General features: G+C 35.0%; 4 protein-coding genes across 11 annotated transcripts; 1 reads left to right on the forward strand and 3 right to left on the reverse strand.

Annotated features, from left to right (window-relative positions):
- Positions 1–1,756: 1,756 nt before the first annotated feature.
- LOC122000868 (tRNA (cytosine(38)-C(5))-methyltransferase 2-like) lies at positions 1,757–6,110 on the reverse strand. Of its 2 annotated transcripts, XM_042555350.1 has the most exons (10): positions 5,822–6,109; positions 5,578–5,688; positions 4,489–4,582; positions 4,294–4,412; positions 4,097–4,219; positions 3,378–3,777; positions 3,186–3,280; positions 3,000–3,068; positions 2,858–2,922; positions 1,757–2,238 (listed from the first exon to the last, which is right to left on the reverse strand). In XM_042555350.1, exons 1-10 carry the CDS (start codon positions 5,915–5,917, stop codon positions 2,160–2,162), a joined length of 1,251 nt encoding a protein of 416 aa, XP_042411284.1. In that variant the 5' UTR covers positions 5,918–6,109; the 3' UTR covers positions 1,757–2,159. The 2 variants fall into 2 exon arrangements, with proteins under 2 accessions (XP_042411284.1, XP_042411285.1); XM_042555351.1 differs by lacking the exon at positions 4,489–4,582 and having other exon boundaries at positions 4,294–4,422; positions 5,822–6,110.
- Positions 6,111–7,018: 908 nt separating this feature from the next.
- Positions 7,019–8,967, reverse strand: LOC122000870. Its single transcript, XM_042555355.1, has 2 exons — positions 8,507–8,967; positions 7,019–7,624 (listed from the first exon to the last, which is right to left on the reverse strand). The coding sequence occupies exons 1-2, from the start codon at positions 8,874–8,876 to the stop codon at positions 7,191–7,193; spliced, it is 804 nt and encodes a 267-aa protein (XP_042411289.1). The 5' UTR covers positions 8,877–8,967; the 3' UTR covers positions 7,019–7,190.
- A 1,457-nt stretch (positions 8,968–10,424) lies between these two features.
- On the forward strand, positions 10,425–12,909 carry LOC122000871. Of its 5 annotated transcripts, XR_006117237.1 has the most exons (4): positions 10,426–10,756; positions 10,868–11,064; positions 12,630–12,677; positions 12,735–12,909. XR_006117237.1 is itself a non-coding variant. In XM_042555357.1 (3 exons), exons 1-2 carry the CDS (start codon positions 10,721–10,723, stop codon positions 11,051–11,053), a joined length of 222 nt encoding a protein of 73 aa, XP_042411291.1. In that variant the 5' UTR covers positions 10,425–10,720; the 3' UTR covers positions 11,054–11,064; positions 12,699–12,748. The 5 variants fall into 5 exon arrangements, 4 of the variants coding, with proteins under 4 accessions (XP_042411291.1, XP_042411290.1, XP_042411293.1 ...); XM_042555357.1 differs by lacking the exon at positions 12,630–12,677 and having other exon boundaries at positions 10,425–10,756; positions 12,699–12,748; XM_042555356.1 differs by having other exon boundaries at positions 10,427–10,756; positions 12,630–12,748.
- Positions 12,910–13,015: 106 nt separating this feature from the next.
- Positions 13,016–18,397, reverse strand: LOC122000869 (probable ADP-ribosylation factor GTPase-activating protein AGD11). Of its 3 annotated transcripts, XM_042555352.1 has the most exons (9): positions 18,252–18,397; positions 18,063–18,146; positions 17,674–17,767; positions 17,055–17,130; positions 15,440–15,603; positions 15,164–15,368; positions 14,961–15,077; positions 14,784–14,879; positions 13,016–13,444 (listed from the first exon to the last, which is right to left on the reverse strand). In XM_042555352.1, exons 2-9 carry the CDS (start codon positions 18,106–18,108, stop codon positions 13,163–13,165), a joined length of 1,080 nt encoding a protein of 359 aa, XP_042411286.1. In that variant the 5' UTR covers positions 18,109–18,146; positions 18,252–18,397; the 3' UTR covers positions 13,016–13,162. The 3 variants fall into 3 exon arrangements, with proteins under 3 accessions (XP_042411286.1, XP_042411288.1, XP_042411287.1); XM_042555354.1 differs by lacking the exon at positions 15,164–15,368 and having other exon boundaries at positions 14,961–15,030; XM_042555353.1 differs by lacking the exons at positions 18,063–18,146; positions 18,252–18,397 and adding an exon at positions 17,854–18,039.
- Positions 18,398–18,878: the final 481 nt, after the last annotated feature.

Raw genomic sequence — 18,878 nt, forward strand, 5'->3', positions numbered from 1 at the left:
AATATATTGAATTAACTATTATATCCTTGGATATAAATCCTCATAAATTTCACCGGCATAAATAACAAAGTAATAATTTTAAAATAGATAATTAATCAAAAATTCATTCCATCACCCTCACCAAACCTAAAAAAGTTATAATTCTAAATTGATGAATCAAAATCAAATGAAAATAGAACAAAGTTCATCATTAAAAATCTCCTCCTCATCATCAAATGTGACGTACAATGAAGTAGGAGTGATTTTGATTCATCAATTAGAATTCTGGCTCTTGTTTGGTTTGTTGAGAGTGGTGAAATGAGTTTTTGACTAATTATCCCTTTCAAAATTATTATTTTTCTATTGTTTATGCAGGTTCGTGTATAAATTTTATGAGGGTTTTTAACTAAAGATATAATGATCAATTCAATGTGTTTTTTTCCCTCGTAAGGTTATTATCGAAAAATAATTAAAAAAACAATGACACAATTATCTTTTATTCATTGTATCTCATATTTGATGATGACAAGGAGCTTTGTTTCATATTTATTTGAATTTGATTCATCAATTTATAAGTTTGACTCTTTTTCATTTGGTGAGGATGATAAAATGAGTTTTTGGTTAATTATCATTCTCAAAATTATTATTTTTTATTATTTATATTAATACATGTATAAATTTTATGAGAATTTTTATCGAAATATATCATCATCAATTCAATATATTTTTCTTCCATTATTATTGAAAAATGATATATATAAAAACTAAGTCACAATTATCTTTTATAAAATTTCTCACATTTAACTTTTGGATAAAAGGTTAAATATTATTTTTTCGACCTAAGGAGCAAAATATTACTGGATAAAAAACTATATGGGTTACTAAAACAATAAGAGACAGTACATCCCCATATTATCATTAGTTTCATCATTTATTCAAGTGACCTTTTAATGAAACTTAAAAGAAATGATAAGAAAATAATCCTACAAAAATTATTGTATTAGTAGATGGTTCGTATAAGTGCCCCCCGTACTGTACTTTTACAAATTTATTTTATTATTAAAATATAACCTTTTTAAACTAAAATATTTATTTAATATTACCTTTTTAAACTAAAATATTTATTTCATTTTAAAATAATTACTTAAATTACTCGTTACTTCAATGAGAGAGAATATTTTATAGCATTTTTTTATTTACAAATAATAACAAAAGATTAATATTTATCATATCTATTGATTGTGAGGTTTGTTTTGCACTCTTGTTCAGTTTGGTTTTTAATTTGAGCTCCTAAAATTTTAGCACCAATCACCTTACATTCTCATAACTATTCAAGCTTATACTTTCATTTTAAATCAACAAATTGGTATTTCAATCTTTTTTTATTAATATATGATTTAAAATTTTAAAATAATATTTTGAGTTGGAATTTTCTTATATTTTATTAGTAATTTGATTATTGCATAGAAATAGATGATTTGTTAGATATAAAATAATTTTAAAATGATCAAAATATCTCTAAAAATAAAGTCCATTTAAAAAAGGTCAATGCTAACATTATCAAAATAAATACATATGAGCGAGACCAATAAAAGAAAAAAAAAACTATGATAAAATATATTTGGATCCAGAAATATATGGGGATCCAAATTATACTACCAACAATATTTTTCGACATAAAGAACCACCTGCAAAATGATGAAATCCAAATTATATATTTGTTTTCAGATCTTCTACTACAAACTATACTAAAATCAAGGCAAACTAGAAAGTCATATAACTGAAAAATATGTTAAGAGATCATAAATCAAATACATGGGCAAAAAACATAATGAAAAACCACCATTTTTGCAAGTTTATAGCGTCTTTCTGAAAGGATGCAATTGCCCCTTTAAATACATGGAGGCCATAAACTGACTGTTTGAAGATGAAGGAACATCAGAAAGTGCTAGATGGCAGCTGCAATACCACCTACTATACCATTCAAATAGAACAGGAGGCCCGGCCAACGAGCTAAAGAAAATTCGACAAGCATTTGGAAAAATTTAAAAACCAACTCTTCAATTTATAAACGAAGAACAAGACCTAAAAAGTGTGAATAAAGAGATGGATGATACAGGACTAAGCATGATGTTCATCTTTTACGCGGATAAATGCTGGATAAGTGCACATTGATGATATTATGTAGGTTCGCTGAAAAGATATTGGAGTAATGGAGCCACGACAGCAACACTCATACTGTTTCCCAACAAGGCGTACCTGCACGACATTTAGCAGAAAAATAAGCTTGCAGTAAGACACTACATGCCCATACATGCGTGTAGTCTTCCTTGCTATTAGGACAACTGAGGCTTTCTATAGGAAAATAGACTCCTTTGAGAATAGAAAATATTTTTAACCACGAAAATGCGATCACGAAGTGTAGGAACTAAAACATAGAAACAATGAAAATACAATTTCAATATGGTAAGCAAGAGTCTAGCCATACCAAACCAAATAGCTTTTATTTTTATACATGACTTTCATTCCTTGTGTAAAATGGTTGAATCTATTAGATCAACTCAATATTGGAAAAAATGACGCAATACCTAATGGAAACCCTTGAGAAATCTTGAAACATATTGATCTAACGAAAACCCTCGAGAAAAACCAGAACTGGTCCACCTACCCAACAACAAAACGCCCACATCACCTACTCTTCTCCTAATTGTTCAATAGCAAATGAGAAGGGACAAATAAATTATTATAAATCCAGTTTATCCAAAAGTACATTTGAAATTCATGTATTTTACAAATAAATCTTGGCAAACCACAGTCTGATTGCATAGTAGTACTGCAATATAAAGTCACTACTACACAGGACCTTAGAAAAACTCACCTTTGCCTCAAGTTTACATGTGATGGAAATTGAAAATCCAGAGGAAAAGAATGAAAATTAGCAACCTGAAATAGATTGTAAACTTTAGAACCACAGAAGTTGGCATGGATACTAATCAACTAATTATGTACTAAATGCCTACCTCTCGAGGAGTAAAATAACGAAGTCCAAGGTCTTTCAAGGAGATTGCTTCAAGCCTTGAGTTAGTGTGCTATTACAAAGAATAAGGAGAAAGATCATAGGATAGCAAGTATTAATGAAAGTGTCAGACAAATGAACAATAGTTATCAATTATTCAGACAAAAAAGGGAGAAAGAGGGCATTATACCCCACAAGTAGCCAATAAGGACCCAGTGCCCTTTACATAACGAAAATAACTCTTGGTAAAACAACAACAGCGCTTTGACTGTGGGAAGACGATATCTGGCCATTGTCAAAGAATTGACTCAGATAATCAATAGTCAAGATACCTTGTAAATCTAGTGTTCAATAACAAATGAGACAAAAATTATGAAGATACCCATGGCACTTCCCCATCTTTCGATCAAACTTGGTGGAACAAAATATGTGTTCCAAGAATTTATGCAAGTTTCACCTTCTTCAGCCTCTTCATAAACTTTATCAATGTCGGTGGTCTGCAAGTGTTTCGTTGTACTTGGTGTTTGATCAGTATCATATTCAGACTCCACCATGGAAACAACAACCTCTCTCATGCACTCTTGTTGATTTTGGGCAAACAAATCTGTTTCCAGAAAGGTCATGATAGGCTGACAAACAGACTCAAAATTTTCATGGTTTATATTTGCTTCATCAAGCTTATTTGTGGAGTAAGCATCCTTGGATAAAATGAAGGGAGATGGTGTGCAAAGAATTGAGTTATTGAAGCACGGATTCCTAAAAGCAAAAGGTTCTCTTTTAGCCTGCAAAATAAAGAGCTTTTCAGAATAGAACAAATGCATGGAAGATATAAACTCATCATTAGTATCTGTATCCTTTTCTTTCCATATCGATAAATTATCCAGATAAGTTTTCCAAACATATGTGAAAATAAACATATGAACAAACAAGGACAATAGTAAGAAAGCATTCTGGGAAAAAAATGAAACTACTAAGCTAGGTTGGTAATCATCGAAACTGTTGTAACAAAATCTGCTGCTACTATTTACCAATGTTAACATAAATCTGAGTACTTCTTCAGGCAACAGTCAGAGTAAAATATTTGATTATGAATGGGCATACCAAGCAAAAGTACCGAGGTCTAGAGTATGGGATTCCAAATTGCAATGGACTCAAAATATATTCTTGGGTGACAAAGCCAATTCCTGCCAACACTTCCATCATATGCCTGTGTGTATTTGAAGTCTGCAACATAAGGCAAGGATTCAATTCGACAAAATTAATGGAGATGAGAAAAGGGCAGATTTTGAAATAGAAACCTCAAACCCAACAACATTCTCCACAAATAGCATTAGGGGAGGATGCTTCATATGTGGCATATTCTCAAGGATCTTGATGAATGAAAATGATCTAGCATCAGTTGAATCTTTCTTCAAGCCTATAAAACACTTCAAACATAAATGTGGAAGGATCATAGTCTATTGATAATATAGTTGTAGAACTCAAAATACAACCTTGTCTAGTGTAAGGTTGGCATGGAGGAGAAAGAAGCCATGCATGTGCTTCATACTTGTCTAAATCAATAGGTGACAAAATTTGGATGTTTCCCTGCAATGGAATGCTACCTGATACATTAATGATGAACTGAAACTATAAGAATGACCATCATGTTATCTCTAAAATCATCCAAATATTTTCAAACGCCTCTTCCATATATTCTTGTATACTTAGGCAAAAGCCAAACAGAATAGAAATGTGTCCTTATGAACTTTGTGTATGGTGCCACAGTTGTCTATACAAGTCCTAATAGGCTAAAGCTAAACCAGGGGCGTAGCCCGGATTCAAAATTACCTGGGCTGGCCATCAACTACCTAGGGCTGGCTACCTGGGAATGGCCAATGAATTTGTGATGAAGCTGGAAAAAAAGAATCTAAACCCACTAATCAAAATCCGTGACAGAGCCTAATGGATTTCATTGTGTTATCGCAATCCAATTCACCTTGGGAGGGGAATTTGATTAAAAATAGGTTGGGCTGGAGCCCACTCTAGCCCAAGGGTGGTTCCGCCCCAAGCTAAACTAAGCCAAATCCTTTCTAAGATTATATACCATCTCAGTATTCCTATATCAATTTTTCTTACTAGGATATCCATAACAAAATGAAGCTAGAAATCAGTTGACACCTTGAAAATTGATGGTCCCTCGCATACACATGGCAACCTTCTGAATAGTCAGATAAATAACCGTTGGCCAGAGGAGAAAGATGATCTCCTAACACACGATTGAGCAGGAGATATGGTTGTAAAACGAATATGAATTGATCATTATCAAACTTGGGGAAAACATTATGAATCAACGTTATAGTCCTCTGTTCAGTCCATTTCTTGTCTACTCGTGTTTCCCATCAGTTCGAGCATCTACTTATTTTATGCAGTAAACCAAAGGCAATCCAAATTTATAGTCAAGTTCCTGCATATGCGTCTTCTTTTCATCTCGTTTACGACAATAATAATAAAAAATAAAAATAAAAAAAGGACTTTTATAACTTGCATCTCTCCCTTTTCTCTGGAGCGGAGGATAAGCAACCGAAGGAGATAAGAGGAACCTGGAAGGGGCGATGGCCAAAGTTGTGCTCGTAGACGTCGTTGGCGACGTTGTTGATGTCGAAAGCTTCCACTATGCATCCTGGAATACCAGCCCGCATCAAGGAGTACCTCTGAAAGCATTAATGCGTAAATGAATATATAGATGAAATGAAATTGCAAAGAGCGAAAGCATAAAACCCTAGTCAATTCTCGCAGCCGAGACTAAGGAACACGTAGGGATTGATGAAACAATCCACCACCAACCATTGCGCCGATCCCGCTGTAGAATTCGAGGACTCTCCAACAAGCGGAAGCATCCTTCTCCGATCCTCCAGCTACGCACGGTTTTTCTCGCTCCATTTGAGTCTAAACTCTTCACGATCCTCTATCCGCGCAGTGATACCATTTTATAGACTTCGCTTATGCCTCGCGAAGGAGAAAGACTCTCTCTCGTTTCTTTTGTACAAATTTCTCCGACAGGGTAAGCTCAAAACACTTGAACGGCGGCGTTGAGTTTCGGATGCAACGGGAGGAAGCAGAGGGAGAGAAATATTTATTTTTTATAATTTATCTTCTTTTTCATTTTACTCCGTTTTGTTTCGAATATTACATCTATCTCTAGAGTTTATAAAATAAATAAAATAAAATAAAATGCTCCTCAAATTTTGACTATTTTTTTTTTAAAGTACTTATGAGTTATGATTATATTTTTAAGAACTTGGCTAGAGACTTGAGACTATCGATTAGGGATGGTAATTTCATCCAAATTTGATGGATAAACTAACATCCGACCCGAATAAAAGAGAATATGAAAAAAAAATTTATACTCGATTATAGTAAATGGATATTCGAGTATAGATATTTTAGATATAGGTATGGAGACGAATGTGATAAAATTCTACCCATACCCTACCCGATACCTGATATATATATATATATATACCTCATTTTTTATTAGGAAAGAAAAACTTTAGCCCTCTTTTTGTTTTTTTTAAAAAAAATTTAGTTGGTCTCTTTATCCGGTCATCAACACGTATCTCATCTTCTTTTCCACGAGAAATAAGGAGCGTGAGATGAGGAAAAGCTGACAAGTACATTGAAATGTATTTTTTTTAAATGAGAATGGTATGAAATAATAAGATGATGGATAAGATATGAATACCCGAAACTCCGACGGATATAGGGATGGATATGAAAGTTAAATATCCAATGGGTATGAGGATGGATATGAGTATAGATATAATAAATGGGGATGAGTATGGAGGATATGAAATCTTATCTAAATCCTACCCATTGTCATCCCTACTATCGATGACATGGCTAAATGTTAGTTTAATTTAATAGTGGTCTTACTTAAGTCAAGATTGTAAGATTTAACTTGATGCTGTATGATGGAAATTTTACGGAGCAACATACCTTTCGATGTTCAAGAAACGAGAGGAACTTCAGTAAAACATGGAATATAGGAATCAGAGATAGGTTTATATTCATATAGCCGATTGAAACAGGGCTTTGTGAAATGCAAATTTCTGATCAATGAATACCAGTAAAATAGACATTACACAACACAACTTACTTCCGAGATGATTGCAAGTTGACAGGATCTTCAAAATCAATTTCGAATAAGAAACAATCAAGCGATCATCCATGTCAGGTGACGATATCGAACCCATTTGGCAGCAAGATGAACTCCAACAGATAAAGCAGCGAGTAAGAGTGGGATTGGAAGTCTTCTACTGGTTTCAGGAACTTCCTCACTTGAAGGTTCCTTCGTTGCCTTTGAATGCTGGATGATGGCGAGGGCCAAGTAAAAACCTATCACAAGAAATCTGACCCATGGCTCCCCGACAGCGGCGAGTACAGCAGCAGATGGCAATAATGTTGATACATCATCCTTTTTTGTAATAAACCTCGAGTAGCAAAAGAGTCCACAGAGGCACATCCAGAAGAGCGGCTCTGGAATAAAGCTTTTCACGGCTCCAAACCCGATAAATGCTGCAAATGTAAGTAAGGGCATCTGGCTGTTTACCGAATCTGGAACTGCGGCTTCAGCAACGGCTAATACCACTGTAGTAAACAAGATTACAGAGAACATACATTGTGCAATCACTATATGTACATTTCAGCATCCAGATGGTCAAGATGCATAAAATATATATCCATAAGTTAATGAACAAAAAATTTGACAAACTACCTTTAACTAAGCAATGTAATAAAATTAGGTAAGAATTTGTTTACTAGTTTGTAGATTTATAAACTAACCATATTCCAGTTTTAAGAAAAGTTAAGATTTAGTAAATATCATACAGGATTCATTTTGATTGTTCTACAACATATATCTCTGCCTTTTTTTTTCTACATACAAGCGGGCATGGCAACTTTCAGAAGTTATTGCAATGTGAAAATGCCACATTTAGTATAAATTATAAGCATTATGAACTGCATTCATAATATCTGAGTTAGAATTGCAACAAAAATAGGCATACTCATATGCAAAGACACAGATATTCCTCAATGCTAATTTAGTTTATTCATTTTCTGAATTTTCATATAAAAAGAAAATCTTTGGTATGGTGGTCACCCGTCGAATCATAAAACAATTACTGACTGAACCATATGATGACATTCAAACCATCAAATAGATGAAACTGACAATACAGAGTTCGTTAACACACATATGATGGTTCAACAAACCAAAAAACAAAACATCCTCACAATTGCTAATATGTAACTTTACTGAGTTCAGATTTTTCTCCTCGTGAAGATGATAATGCATAGATGACCATGGAAAATCTCAGAAGAATAGCATCAATTTTACTTCAAAATTTCAAGCTTTGATAACATTCTAAGCGCCAACAAATACTGGCACAACATCAGGAGGAGCGATCATACGAATACCAATCCAAACCCTAAGAGCAACATAGCAATGTTCTTATCTGGTCAACATACCAATAGCCCATGGCCACCTGACTGGGCGATCGGGCGCTTCCTTTGTGAGGTAACGAAACCTCTCCGGAAACGTGCTCTGTCCCCTCGCCTGATTAGCATCATCGGACTGAGCAGCCTCCGGCTCCGAGCTTCCCTCGTTCCTGGAGGCGGAGGCAAGAATTCGCCGCTCAACCTTAGCAGTAAACCCTGACTGCACCGAAGATGAGTAGAAGAGTTTCGAGGAGGGCGTGCCGAGGAAGGTGAGGGATTTATCAGTAGTTGTTGAGAGATAAGTAGAAACCCTGGATTTACGGCATACAGGAGGAGCAAGAAAGCGAGGGGAGATGCCAGTGGAGAGCGAATTGCAGGTGGCGAAGGTCATCGACGCCATGGAGAGAAAGGAAGAGAAATCTCAGACAAACCCTAGACACTCAATCCAGCATCGTCTTTAGTAACTAACCATCATATCTTTGATTATATTTTACGGTATTCAAGAAATATATTAGAGACGGAAGGAAATTAATCAGATTGCGTCGAATTAAAAAAAATCGATTTATGTTAATCCAAATATGAAATTATCTAGACAATACCTCATGTGCTAGCCACTAGATTATTTTAACAGAACTTTAATACATACCTAAGTGATACAACAAATGATTAAGAGATCCCTCGTAGAGTCCCAAGGTCAAAATATAAGGTAGGAGTAAGCTATCCGATAAACTTTTTCATGCCGATCAACTAGAGTCGATCGGATATCCCTAAGATCTAGCTCCTCATTTGGATGTCATTGGCTCTCAGTTCTCTACTTAACTACTTATGGAATTCTGTTTCCCATCATACTCTGATCGATTAATACCAATCGAACATCCCAAGGGCCCAATTCTCCATTCAAATGTCATCAGGTCCGACTCATCGCTCAGCTATTTACAAGATTCTAATCCCCATCATACTCTAATCGACTAATGTCGATTGGAGCTTCTAAGCTCTAGCTCCCCACCCAGATGTCATCAGGCTCAACTATTTATGGACTCTATCATCCTTAACTAGAAATGAGCTCTTTATCCTTGGCCCATCTCCCTCCTAGTGGGAAAGACAACCAATGGCCCATTAGGTTTCTTGATCCATAAATTCATTCTGTAATTAATACCTCATGCAGATTTGTCAGACATTAGGAGACAGTATCTCTACATAAGTACATGATACTTATTACACGTATACAATATAACCACTTTGATATAACAATAAGTGGTGATTAGACATGTTATATAGTAGTGATGTGATGTCTCGTTAATACATGGATTACAGAGGTATTATAAAAAAGGTCCCTCTCTGTTAGAATAGGTATGTAAGTCCAAGAGTTTACTCCTAATATTCCATTGTTCTTTTTCTATCTAAGATATTGACTTCAATCGTCAGAGTAATTATACTAGGGATCCCCGGGCATACTTATTGATGATCTTCTTCTTTCTACTTGTGCTTGCAGGCATTCCCAATTTAAAGTCTTCCTCTAGTCAACCTCCAAACTAACTCACCGATAGTTCACTTCTCACCATTTCTAGTTCATCTTCGGAATTAGTCGATTGGAAAAAGTCAAATACTTAATTACTAAAAGATGAGGCCAAAGAAAACTGGGAAACTTCTTTTTTAATTAGATTTATTTTTTAATCATTTTTTAAAAACTCTGCCATATAAGCAAACTTCTCAGGTTAAACATCATAGTTATCATATAAAATATATAAACTTATTGTCAATATATTTAATTAATCTTAATTATCGTATAAAAAATGATAATTTTAATTAATCTCATTAATTTTTTTTTCTATATTGTCATATAAAATATATAATTAGTTGTTTTTCATGAATTTAAGAGCAAATTTGCGACGTGGACCGCTTGACCTTGCTTATTTACCGACAACGAGTTCAGCCGATAGATCGTACGTCTAAATCTACAACCCGCCGGGCGCTGACTTTGAAGTGACGAAATCAACGCCACCAGAGTCCGTAGCCGACCGCCTACTTTGCCTTTAAACGATCCTCCCCCAACGAACTGATCTCGCGAACTCAACTCCTCATTATTGTGTGCCCTCCGAGACATTTCAAAAGGGGAAAGTGCGATTCCTTCCTTTGCCTGCGACCTCCCAACCGAAGAAGTACCACGGAGCCGGAGCTCTCTTTCAGTTTTTTTTCTTTAATCAAGATTTGATTTTTCTTCAGCAGGAATGGCGTCGATGTTGAATGGCGAGGCCAAAAATTGATTTTTTTTATCACCAGGTCAGCGATCGTTTTCTTGATCAGATGTCTTTTTTCTTCCCCCTCTCTTCCTTTCGGACGTTTGCTCTCCATCTCGTGGGGAACTGATGGCCTCGTCTTGTGATCCATAAGGCAGCAGGGCAAAGAGGGCAGGGTTTTGAGCTGACATTGATGGCCATGCCGTGGAGCTTGGCCATCTACGTGATGGGCATGGTGTGGGTGGTTCTCAACGGCTGGGTGTCCACTTGTTTGATGATTGCTGACGAGATCGCACGCGGCCTCAGGTCCGGCGAGATCGGCACGCTGCCTGTCGGTTGATCGGCGTCGAGGTTGTCTCTCGTGCCCGCTTCCCTTTCTTGTTTGTGTTCGTGTTCTTATTGTGCAAGCATGCGACTCTTGTTGTTAGAATTGGGAACGTTTGCATTTTATTTTCTTGTGCTATCGATCGTTCCCTCAACTTATCAGTAATACCGAAAGAGAAATCTTGTAATTTGATGTTTGAGGCAAAAAGTTAATCCATCGAATGAAACGATTGCGGTGGCAACGAGACCTTGAGACTTAATTATTTCTTTCTCAAGAACTCTAGTTTGGTGAACCTTTTTGTTGAACAGTTGCTACAATAACATCAGTAGCTATATAATTCTCAAAGCCTCAAACTGTTCTTAAGGCTGTTCAAAGAAATAGACAGCCTTTTTAGATAAAGTAGTCTCTTTTTTATCAGTGGTAGCAGACAAGTGCTCCATCACCACCAGGGACTTGTGCTCATAAATTTGGGACAACCATGAGCTGTGATTTGTACAATTTCATAATCTCATTTCCTACTTTTAGATCCTGAAATTTTTCTGTGAGCGTTTCCATCTCTACAGTTATACTGAGCCGTCATTATCTAAACGAACGGCATACTAAGTGAAAAGATGCTCTTGATGATAGAGCAAATGCTGATTTTTGCTCATGTATGATCAACATGAGAATCAAACAGATATATACCCAGATAAGCTGTATAATCTGATAAAAGTAGGAAATAAATTTACCATACTATGTGGAGGACTAAAAATTGATTGTCTGATTAGCAAGCAGCCTTATTCATCATTCAGTTATAACTATAACGTTCCCAAGCACTCCATAGGTATGGGTTACTCTCAACTTGCCTTTACATAGATGCTAACTACTGGTGATCATATTTACAAATAACTTTTGAGAGAGCAGGTATGGGCTTCAAATTTGGAAGTAAGCAAACAATATCAGGTTCGTCTCATATCTTGCTATGCTAATCAGTTAGGTACCTCTTGATAAATCTTTTAACATACCGGTGTATTTCAAGGTCTTGGGAACTAGTTTCCGCCATCATATTCAAGTGTTCGAATTTTGCTCAATTATCCTCTAATCTACTGACTCAGAAATAAGACTTTCATCCTGCTGAGCAAGTAACCACCAAATTGTAGTTGTTATCTGCATTAAGATAATTTCCCTCCATCTTTACCACATGTACAACCTTGAGTAGGCCTCTGCATCAAACATGGTGAGATTCCAAGTAGACTAAATCAGGAAACTGTTGTCATATACTATGTAGTATAAACCTATATAACCAGCGCTTTGGTGAAGATTGTACACGACCAAATTTAGCTCATAGAGAAGGAAAGTTAATCCATTTCCATGAAAGTTTGTTTTTCACGTGGTGTTTCAATCATACAAGGGATTAAAATAAGTATCTTTTGACATTGCTTGCCCATTTTAGAGTGATAGAGAGCTCGTCCCTCCACTCCCTTTGTAATACATACTCCAGCGCTTCAATTTAATCTTACACTTCTGTGATTCACTAGTTTATATTGTTGCTCGACTGCCTTACTAACACAATTTTCCAGACTGATTCTTAGTTTTTCTTGCAAATGTGTAGGTTCCAAGAGCTTCAAATTTGTCTGAGTCTCAAAAGATTGTTTTGTTTGTTCGCCTTTGTGTACTGCAGACATCTTCTTCTTTGACTTATAGACGTCTCAGGAAGGTTCTACATATGTACACTCAAACGCATGCCTGCAAAATCTCAGTTTGGGGGCTTTATACCTTGTTTGTTATATTTCCCAACACAGTTTTCTAAAATCTTTTGTTTCCGTAGCACTGTCCTGCCCTTGTAGCCTTGTAAATCTAAAGTTTTAATCCACAAACTAATCGGCAATTTATCTTGGATGGTGAAGACAACATTTAGCAGTGATGGAGCTCCAATTTGGTTCATCATCATTTTTTGTTTAACAGTGACGAGCAAGCACTAATGGATTTAAATCGACAAGTGAAGAGAACAGTGCAGCTAAAAAAGCGCTATATTACAATATAATCACTTTACAACGTACAGTGATGCTACAACTAACAACTTCAGATGTCCCTCGAGTAAAGAAGGAAGAATTTGCGACAAGAGCATGCCTAGTTTTCTCCAATTTATTGGCTGAGAGGTACACATTCAAGTTCGATCTCCAACTCACCACGCTCTACATTTTGAAGTTTCAAGGTAATCTCCTGCTTTACTCTGCCCTGGTCAAGGGATATTATACTATCTTTTACCAGAGTGTTGTCTTCCGAAGCTAGCCATTTTCCGAGCTGCATAGATTCTGAGATGCCTGAGTTTTCATATGCTTTGGCTGCTGCTACGAGTGGCTGGATGTCAATCTGAGCCTCCCCCATGTGATCGTCAGTCGAGAAAGTGTCCTTATCATACACTTGCTGCAACAAAAAAAAACTGTCAGCTTAAGCATCCGTAACGCTAATTCATTATAACATCCACCATCTCATCAAAAAATATGAGGCTCACTGTCACATACTCATTATAACAATATATCTCTTTCACTCATTTCCCTTTTAACATTAACACTCATTATTTATGAGTCTCATCATCCATTTATTCATCCCTTTTATTAGTTTTTTAAATAATATTAAAAATTTTATAATTAAAAAAAAATATTAAAAAATTAAGAGAGCGGGTGTTCAAACTTTTTGAACACCCTCTCTCCTCTCTCTTGTGGACCAGAGGATGGTCTACTGTATGAGAATTATTGATTTAGATGAAACTCACATTTAAATTAGTAGGGTTCATCTAAATCAAGGGTCTACAATAGTAGACCATCTCCTAGTCCTCAAATTGCGGACCAGAGGATCTATCTTCGTTAAATGGACATTATAATACTCATTTAACACTCCATTGAGCATGCTCTTATACCTTAAAATTGTGCAGCCGTAGAACTGAATCAAAACACAGAAGAAACACTTGACATTTTGGAGAGAAGAGCGTCAGTTACCTTAAAAATTTACCTGGCAAGTAATTTCCAAACATAAACTTGCATCGTATTTATTGATCAACAAAATTCGAAGCAGAAACCAAATAATGTGGTCAAAGATGGTTTATCTTCAGCATTCAACATTGACTATCCAGAGAAGTCTCATAGTACAGCATCAATTTTTAACTTTTCGATGGTAAACCAACTCAATTTCTGAGTTATAGATGCAACAATAAGCTAAACTCTGAAACGCCAAGCTGCATTCTTAAAACTCTTTCGTTTGTTACGCATGAACTACTTTCTAGTGGAACTTACCTTGAGGTGAGAATATTTTCAATAGAAGTAGGCCATTTTCTGTGTTGCATAGTGTATATGAAAGCGATAACAAGATTATTTTAAGTTCTTTGATGGAGAAAAACGAACTAAAAGAGAAAATAAAAGACTATTAAACTTTTTCTCATTCACATAAATACAATGGTTACTAGAAAAGAAAAAAAATCAAAGATTATTATAGCTGTGGCCCTAATAATAGAAAAACGCAATAGTAGAACAAAAAAATATGAAAATATATATGTTCAATAGATTATAACAAAAATCTAATATTTTTTATCTAACATCAACCACAAATAGTTGGACCCAAATGGACGTCCTTACATCAATTTAAGATGTCATTTTCATCAAGCAAGCAATATATTTTAATGCAACATAGTACAAGAATGACAAAATGCAATTATACCATATCATTAAAAATATTGCACTTTTTAGTGCAACTACATAGTTCTACTTACCAATTTCAAAGGTGGGATAGGGTCAGGGATTGACAACATTAGTTTTTCATTCCATATAGGGTTCAAGTTGCTCTTTATCACCCGTGTTTTCATTGACTGTAACAATGAAGTAAAAAACTAATTGTTAAAGTGAACTCAGCATTTCAAATATTCCAACTGGAAAGATAAATATCTTGCCTGGTGTCCCAAGCTCAGGATAACATATGGATCACTGCTCACCACATCACGAATAGCTAAGTTGGTGCCCCTAATCACGTCAACCTTAATTAATCCAACAAATTCTACCATGCCAATCTACAAAACATTACTTTGGTTATCGCATATCACTTGATCAGATACATTCAAGAATTTCATATTTATTCTAACAATGCAATTCATACCATTTTCTTTATAGATTTATGTTCAGTATCCTTTTTTCTCCAGTTATTTTGAAATGCCTGACCTAGACCATGGCGAATACCAGTTTGTTGTTCCTCAAGGTGTCTGTTACTTGGACCATGGTGCTGCAAACATGCATTACAACTAGACATGGAATATTCATTCTGTGCATTTGAGCTTGAAAACTGTTGAAACTCATATTTTCTCCTGAGTGTAATTATATAAACATTAAGATTGAGCCAAAGTACAGTGCAAAACTAGAATTGCAAGAAGTAGACCTGATAAAATCAGATCGTTCCTCGATAGAGGAATCTGGTCTTAGCTTCCTAATATTTTCTGGCAAAAAGGCTTCATATCTCATATTCACAGTAGCATTACCACCCGCCTCAATTATAAAATCAACCTGTTCGTCTGTCCAATCATCCAACTTCGCTGAGAGGATCTGTTGAAGGATAATGGAACATATAAAAAAACAAAGTAGAAAGTGATTAAAGAAAAAGGCACAAATATTAATATAAAACACCTCCTATGTGAATCCCAAACTTAGATTGAAATTGTATAGTTTTGAATTACGCTATGGCGATGATCAAAATGTTTAAAATGTTGTTTGTTATTATGGTCGTATGTTATGTTAGCCTCATTTTAATAAATTACCCATTTATTTTCTACAATCAATACAAGTCATGAAATTTAGCAGATAAAATGTAACCTTTACGGGTACATGATCAATCTTAAATGAGTCAATCTATTACCAAAGTCCTATTAAAAGTATATTTCCCAACCATGTCAATTCAGAATCATTTCAGAAATTTAGTATGCATAATTTAGTGATTTTTTTAAATGAAATTTTTAACGTAGATGATCATTGCAGAGGTATTTGTTTCCATTCTTCTTCAGTCCGGAACATATTTCATACAGTTGAAACTTGACATTTAGGTATCTAATCGAGTTCTTTCCATAATCAATAACCTAAACAAAAGAAGCAAAGTTCATGTGGAATCTTAGTACTTGGTCAATTTTAATAGAGTTAGGTTGTCACTAATCTATCAGTAGGACAATTTCTTAGGACTCCAATATGCAAAATATAGTAATATGTAATATCTAGATCATTTTGAAACTGAATCATATGCGATATGAATACAATTGCACTATGTTGAAGCTATGATGCTCCACACCCAATAGTCACATATGAACAAATACAGTGATTCATTATAGAAATTAGTCCCTTTCCTATGGACTCCAGGTTGGGGTAAGTGATTTACCAATTCTTTATATTTTTTTTGGTAATCTTACCAATTCTTTATATGATGGCAAAAGGTGATAATATTCACCCCAAGCGTCCCTCATAGCCCGTCCTCGGGCTATCTGAAAGGAAGTAAATCACGGGTGGCTACTAGCCCGAGCAGTGACTAATACATAGGGGAGGGCAGGAACTTGGCTACTAACCATGAATTGACCCCCAGACCTCATGAAAGTAACACCTCATGCACTAGCCAACTGCCCGTCCCGAGGGGACTTACCAATTCTTTTTATGGTATTATAGCAAGAGGTCTAGAGTTCAAATATCAAAAATAAATAAATAAAATAACTAGGCTATTCCTTGAAGTCATGATGAGCGTAAGGGAGCGCATTGAAGCTAGAATGCTCAATGCCCATTAGTCCCACATGAACAAATACAATAGTCGATTTTATAAATTGGTCTCCATTAATCCCACATGGATATGTGTGATCATGCATTATGCAAATTAGTTTATTTCCTAATAGCTTGAGCTTTTAGGATAAGTGATTAGCAAATCAAACATAGCACATGCTACCAAACTACACAAAATGCTTATATTTGAGTAATCTTGAATGGAACAAATTTACTCTGATGTCATTCATGCATATTATTACCTTAGAGATATGAACTCCAAGACTTCGATGAACTCCAGAACACTTGATACAAATAAATACGCCTAGATTTAATGATCTGTACATATAGAAAAAATATTGTCAAATATAACAACTAGTACGAATGGGATTACCAAAAAATGGCATTTAGCCACTAGTTGATGATCAAAAAATAAGCTTTCAGCTTAAAGAAAATGTGATTGCACAAGAAAGTGCTTCATGAACTTTACTACTATTATCTTTAAAATAACTCATAAATACAATGGTAAATTGGTAATAGGGAACAAAGCCATTACATGTGAACCAGGGAATGATAACTTCATATTGATCCAAATTCTACTAAATGGTGAAACAGATAATTAGAGACATTTTAACATTAAACTTATAGTTTCGACAATAGCAGTAAATGTACCATAGTGATCAACTTAGACAACAACATCAGCTATTGGTACTTTATACTTCAAACTTCGCATTAAATATAGGAGTTAGGATCAGAGAAATTATGAATATTTCCCATCTAACAATGACGATATACAAGATGCGATCACAATAGTAAAATAACCTGTTGATGTTGCAATAGGAAAATCATAAAGATCTACACTATTCAGACTAGAATACTTACACCCATTTTGGATCTGGACAGTTACAATCGGCACAGTATCTATTGCCTGGTTGATTCATTACAATTTCTAGCCTTTTTTGAGGGGTCGGGGAACCTACAAAAAAAGTGAAAGGTAGACCAAAAATTAAACAAAAAATCGAGGGAAGGATCAAGACAGATAGATCCACAAAATCCCACTACCAAAACAGAATATTTCATTAAATCAATCTCTTCATTGAGATACTGATAATGCTATTGCACCAACTGTGTAGATTGTGCATACAAAATTCATCTATAAAGATCCGCTATGGTTGTATGATAAATTTCTAGGATTTTTGAATTAGGGTTCATGTAAGAAAGGTTTCTAACGAAATCAAAGAAGATCTATGACAAAAAAAGAAGGAACGAACCAATAGGAGCGCAGGAGTCGTAGAACTCTTGTTGGGCAGACATCATAATTCAATGCCCACAACCACCTCATTCAACGCCTTCTCCTAATTGCGAAATGATACTTATCCCCAAAGATCCGAATAACAAATTCCAATCCAACACAAATGAAAAAAAAACAAAAAAAAAAAAAGACAGTAACTTTCTTGTACCTGTGCTGATGTATCGGACGGAAGGTGAAATCGCCTACCCATCCAAAATTAAAGGAATTGTCGATCTCATTCAACATCATGCCTATCCATTAGAAGCTACCGGGAGAAAACAAGCAATTTGATGCGATGTCCAAATTTTTTTTAAAGAAAATAGAAAGCCGGAGGAGAGTTATTATAACCGATACATGTGGTCTATAAATAGCTCGAGTAGCCTACTTTACGACTGACGCGTCGTCGAAAGTGAGAGAAGTGCGACCTGTCATGGACAAGGTGTAGAACGTTATATTTTGACGCCTTTGGCCAGCGGTTTGGAGAAATTTTCCATATCATTAAAAGTAAAATAATAATAATAATAATAATAATAATTATTATTATTATTATTATATATAATACTGAATTTGGGATCGTCAATTCGATCCTATAAAAAAAATTTTTTATCATTAAGATAAATCAAAAATAGTAAATTAGAAAAAATTCCTAATCATAATTTTAACTTTACATGTAGTCCCTAATCATAAAAAATTTTATTTTCACTTTCCGTATGTAAAGTTTTATTTACTTTAACTCACTCATGTAAATATTGTTACTTAATTGCCCCTTAGATTTTTAGATACAAAAAGTCTCAAA

The sequence above is a fragment of the Zingiber officinale genome, chromosome 7A, assembly GCF_018446385.1.
Source record: "Zingiber officinale cultivar Zhangliang chromosome 7A, Zo_v1.1, whole genome shotgun sequence".
In the NCBI taxonomy this organism is placed as follows: Eukaryota; Viridiplantae; Streptophyta; class Magnoliopsida; order Zingiberales; family Zingiberaceae; genus Zingiber; species Zingiber officinale.